Source organism: Mandrillus leucophaeus, unplaced genomic scaffold, assembly GCF_000951045.1.
Source record: "Mandrillus leucophaeus isolate KB7577 unplaced genomic scaffold, Mleu.le_1.0 Scaffold172, whole genome shotgun sequence".
Taxonomy (NCBI): Eukaryota; Metazoa; Chordata; class Mammalia; order Primates; family Cercopithecidae; genus Mandrillus; species Mandrillus leucophaeus.
In genome coordinates, this window is record NW_012101721.1 from 3,677,012 (window position 1) to 3,682,452 (window position 5,441).

Below are 5,441 nucleotides of genomic sequence, written 5' to 3' on the forward strand. Positions count from 1 at the left end.
TTTCTTTTAATTAAAGGGACTTAGGAAAAACAAAAAGCACTTTTCCATTGCATTGTTTGCAGTTGTTCTTCATTAGACAATACCAGGTTTCCATTAGCCTTGTGTAATTCAAGAGCCCAAGAACCATTGTCAAATGCTGAAGATGTTACCGCATAAGTCTGATTTAGAACAGCTATTTGGATTTCAATTATTAATGAAATTAGTGTCCTGAATGTCAGCAAGAGCACTGCCTTAGGTAAAGGCTGTAAAGGAAATCATATTAGTGTGGAATTTCCTCTCCTTAGGGGCTCCTCTTAGATTACATTATTCACTTAGCTATCTCCTGTCAGGAAAATGGAAATGTTAGCCACAGTTTGATCCTGGGGCAGAACCAAAGGGAGAAGTTAAGGGATTTCATCATGGCATCAATTCCAAAACATTTGCATGGTGCTGGTATTGCCTTTTGTCCCACTGAGTGTTTACAAAATAGCACCAGTAAGGATAGCATCAACTGGCAAACGGAGAAGGAGGAGAACAGAGTGGAGAGGAACCCTGTTAGGAAAAATTGAGCGGCATTCCATCTGGTAGGCAAGTTTGCGTTGCTCCTTTTTGGGATCTGCCTAGGAATGTTGGCAAGCGTGATGGCTCCCCTGTGGGCCTGCATCCTGGTGGCTGCAGGTGAGTCCTTTTAATGATTTTACTAGGCACTAAGGAGTAACTCTTAGAAGATAGAGACAACATTTTTGTACACTGTGCTATAGAACTTCTCAGGCGTGTTTGCTTTTATTCATCATCTGTAAAATGCCAGTCCTGTGAAGCTACATTGAAAACAATGATTTGTTTCTGACTTTGTTCCTATGATTGCAAATACACATACATATAGCATTAGACTGTGGGGCTTTTTACACATAGCTGAAAATATGCTCTGAAATGTTATAATTGCTTGATAAATCTCTGCTTCTCTAGAAATCAAGCTCTCTACAGCTTGATTGAGAGTTTGGGGCATTCTTTTTCAAATTTGCTCTTATGTGTGGACAATATGTTTTTATTATCCAAAATAGTCTTGGCTTCATTATCAGCTGTTAGCAGCCCAGAGAAAAAGTCCATTAGATTTGTCATGGCTACAGACATATGTATATCATTTTGGTATTAGAGGCCTTAACATCTCGCCTTACAAAATCTATGTGGGTGATGAGTATATCTCTAAAGACAAGCACTGTAAACTTGCAAGTTTTGAATTTACAATTCCTCTTAAAAGTAATTTAGAAGTTAATATTTTTTTTTCTAAATTTCTAGAACTATACTTCCATGGCACCAGTATTAACTCTATTGAATTGAATCATTTTAGTTAGGATACAATTGATTCTTAGTACACATGCACAAATCAAGAATTTATGATTATGGTGGTGTTTCTCAATGTCCCGTTTTCTTGAGGTTTCTCCTAGAGCTCATATCTGAATTATAAAGTTTTAGAATGTAACTGGAAGTGGAATGAGTCAATTACAGAGATGAGTTAGAAATTCGGTACCCAGGAAGCTGGAAATGATTTTTTTATTGGGTAGAGAAGAAAAATAGCCACTTATCAGTAAAGTATAAAAATCTTGGATGTTGAACATAAAGGATAAAAGCATATCTTAATGGTAAAAAATAAAAACAGAGGAAATGTCATTAAATGCCAAATGGGTTTCTTAGCAGAAAATAATTGTGAGCATTAAACTAAGATAAAATAGAAAAATGAAGGTAAGAAAACAGACTAAGTTCTTAACAATATCTCTCTAATGTTTTGTATTATGCATGATTTTTGTTCTAAATGTAGCAGAAATAAGTGTTTTAATAGTGTCTGACAACCAGTGCTTTACCATAAATCATTCCGAGGATACTTGTTGCAGAAAGATCTGCCCTGTGGAATTTTACTGGGTTTTACTATATTTACTTTACATATTTTACTATATTTACAAATCAAGATGATTTGCAAATGTAAGAGCACTGAACCAATCCCAGGGGGCAGTGTGTTGGCATAGAAGGAGGCCTGAACAAGGAGAGCCAGCTAATTCCTGCTTCACTGCTCACCAGCCACGTAACCCTGGAAGTCAATTAATCTCTTAGAGACTCAGTTTTCCTGTAAGTTAACTTTATTTTGGGTATTCATGCCAATCAAATAAGACAGCATTGTTAAATTGTAAGGTGCAATGCAAATGTAAGATATTATTAACCTGAAAACACATACGGAAAATACCACTGGCTATTTCTGTCCAATAATATACTCCACATAACATGTCAGTCTTCTTTTTGAAAGGTTTCTTGCTGTTGTTCCTAATATTCGGAGGGAGTCAGGTTACACTTAATCATGTAGTGTCATAATTAAAAGCTTGGGCTTCAAAACCAGTCCAGCCGTGTGTAAATATCACTCCCTTTGCTTGCAAGCTTCATGACCTTGGGCAGTGCTAACCTCACTATGCCAATAGTCCCTTACCTGCAGTAATAGTGCACTTCTCATAGATCTGCAGAGTACCTGTCTCATAAGTTTGTTGGGAACGTTGAAGGAGATCATTCATGTGAGGGCTTAGCCTGGTGCCTGGCATACAGTCAGCATTCAATCAGTGTTAGGAATTCAATACATAAATCTCATTTCCTTTTAACCTCTCAGATGTATGTGTAACTCTCTTAAAATCCTAGAGATACATAGCAGCTAAAGCAAGAATAGCGCTTTCCATCAAAGTACCCTGAACACTTTAAGATAGGTGCATGGGAGAGTAAGTCATTAAAACAAGGAAAACAAAGGAATAATTTTATTGTGTTCTTATCTTCTTCTTTTTCAATCTCTCTTCACCTACAAGTGCTTCATAGCTCAGTCCCTAACACATTCTACTTTCCAGAAATCTTACAAGTGAATTATTTGAAGCTGATTATTAGCATTCAAGAAGGCAGTTTTGGCGAGGAATCTTTTCTGGGTCTGTTGATAGCTTCCATCAGTGTCTGTTGAAACATCACTGAACTGTGAGTCATTTAGTGCTTGTGTGAATGTCACATTAGCTTTCAAGGGGCATAATTTACTGTTAATTAATGGTCACTTAAATCCTTAATCTCTCTCCTGTAATTGATCTTTCTCCTCAGGCAAATTTGCATTCATAGTAGAAATGTAATTTATTATTTCTTCCCATCTTAAACAAAGAACTCTTTCCCCTTTTGGTTTATTTAAGCACGTTTCCATTTGCTTATTGTTTTTCTCCTTTCAGTGCTTGATTCTCTTTTGTTCCTAGTCCTAGCGTCCAGAACTTTCTCTTTTTAACCAAGACTTTGACCCATTCTAGAAAACATGAGTTTATCCGTAGGGAACCTATGGATTGGTTTCTAGACAAGATCGCAGAGGGGAATTTGAGTCTTTGTGAGCAGACGGTGCGGGGAACACATATACATTTCTCAGAATTATGTTTTAATGCTGTCTCAGGTAGTTTCCTGTATTGAAACATGCTCATTTCGGTGTTTCCCCAACTGAGACTTGAATTGGGAGCTTCCAAGCGAGGTAAACGTGAAGCTGCCCACAGCAAAGTTGGCAGGAAAAGCACTGGGCCAGCTTTGCTTTATGCTCCTGACTTCCCCCCCCTGGGGTACACCAGCAAGAAATGTTCTCACGTAGAGAGATTCACAGCACACTTTTTGACAATAACAGCTCACAAAAACCCTACAAATGATGTTTGATGCAAGCCACCCACCTTAGTCCTGTACGCCTGAATAGCTAACGCCATTTTAGGCATCTTCTTGGGTGAATAGTTAGGGAGTTAAAATGCTCATTAGATTCCCAGTTCCGACGGTAATGAAAGTGTATATAGAACTGCCCACAAGGAGTCTGACATTGCACCTCCAGCATTGTTGTTAGCATTTTGGTCACACTGACATTGTTAAATCATAGAAATTGCTGCCTGTGGCGGCAAGTGACATGACATCATTCATAAAGAAATGGGTATAAACAGGATTGTCACACAGGGAGAAGCGATCTCATTTACAGTTTCCTGCTGGATCCCTCATACCTTCGGCAGCTCATCAAAATAACCATCAAAACCACTGAGAGCCCAGGCAAATTCACACGCAGGACACTACAGAGAGATTTCACTCACGCACTTTGTCAGGAGGTGTGCAATTTGCTTCGGTCCAATGACTGACTGAAGCACTGAATCCCCTAAGGGCTGGCAAAGCTTGTGAACAAAATATCTTTTTGCAATTCAGAGAAAGCCCTCACAAATTTGTCACTTCCAATTGCTGGTGCTCATTTCTCTTGCTTCCCTTCCTCTGGCCTCCCTGGCCTCAACACCAATCACAGCTTCTCTACAAATCAAGATTTTTGGGTCAGAAGAAATGGTTGTTCCCTGGAACCAGAGAGAATTTTCTCAAAACAAAGATCTCATTTTCTGACAAGTGCATTTTATTTAGGGACAGAGGAAATGAGAAAAGAGATTTTTGAGGAGAAAAGTACAAATTTGGGCTCCTGTTAATCTCATTATCTAGAAATCTATACAAGTTTTTGGGGTTAATGGGTTTGTTCATGTGTTTTTTGCTAGATTTTTCTATCAAATTTTTGAATTACAAATGAAAAATCAAAAGAAAAACCAAGGCGGGAGTTAAGTTTTGGCTAAGTGTGTAGGTGGTTTTTTTCTAGATGCTAGGAGAGGATGATACAGGAATAAAGAAATTATTCTGTCTCCAAAATGCAGGCTTGTTGTAAAATGAAATTGTAGGTACAGTTTTGCAGACTTGGAGATGGCGTTGATTTACTTGTTTTTACGATGAGATTTCTCCATTGGGCACTTAGGCCATCAGCTTCCTTTAAGCGTTTGCCAAAGGCTACACCAACTGGCTGGGAATTGATGCAGATTTTGGTGAGCTGAAAGCTATATTCTAGTAAGAGCCACCGAGTCCTGAACAGTCTGAAACCTCCTAAAGAAACCAAGCCCCTCTTACTTTATCTTCACAATGATAGTTTCTTTTCCAGGAATTCTAGCCACAGATACACATCATCCCCGGGATTCTGCTCTGTACCATCTCAGCAAGCAACTATTACAGAACTATCATAAAGAAGTGAGGCCAGTTCACAACTGGACCAAGGCCACCACAGTCTACCTGGACCTGTTTGTCCATGCTATATTGGATGTGGTAAGGACCATCTTGCCCCTTCCTATTCTTGTTAACGTCTTTTAAAACAGTCTGCAGTTCATGCAGGAGCCTAGGAGAGGTTATATTCTCGAGACTGTAGTTGAACTGGCAGGGAAGTTGTGCTAGATTCATTTTAGCAGTTAGGTAAAATATTCATTAGGCAGATCATGCTTTCTAGCCCCCAGTAGACACTGTGAAGGGCAAATCGTCTAGATCATGGAATTAAGATGTTTTAAGAATTGTGAAACTGGGTGTGGTGGCTCATGCCTGTAATCCTAGCACATTGGGAGGCCAAGGTAGGCAGATCACTTGAG

The 5,441-nt window shown here is 38.9% G+C and overlaps 1 protein-coding gene across 1 annotated transcript in view; it reads left to right on the forward strand.

The window, feature by feature from the left end:
• The first annotated feature begins 348 nt into the window (after window positions 1–348).
• The window catches only part of HTR3B (5-hydroxytryptamine (serotonin) receptor 3B, ionotropic), a 47,626-nt gene continuing 42,533 nt past the window's right edge, over window positions 349–5,441 (forward strand). The window contains exons 1-2 of the mRNA XM_011977027.1: window positions 349–657; window positions 4,967–5,127. Of these exons, the coding sequence (XP_011832417.1) occupies window positions 606–657; window positions 4,967–5,127 (213 nt within the window). The 5' untranslated portion in view covers window positions 349–605. The remainder of the gene's footprint in view (window positions 658–4,966; window positions 5,128–5,441) is intronic.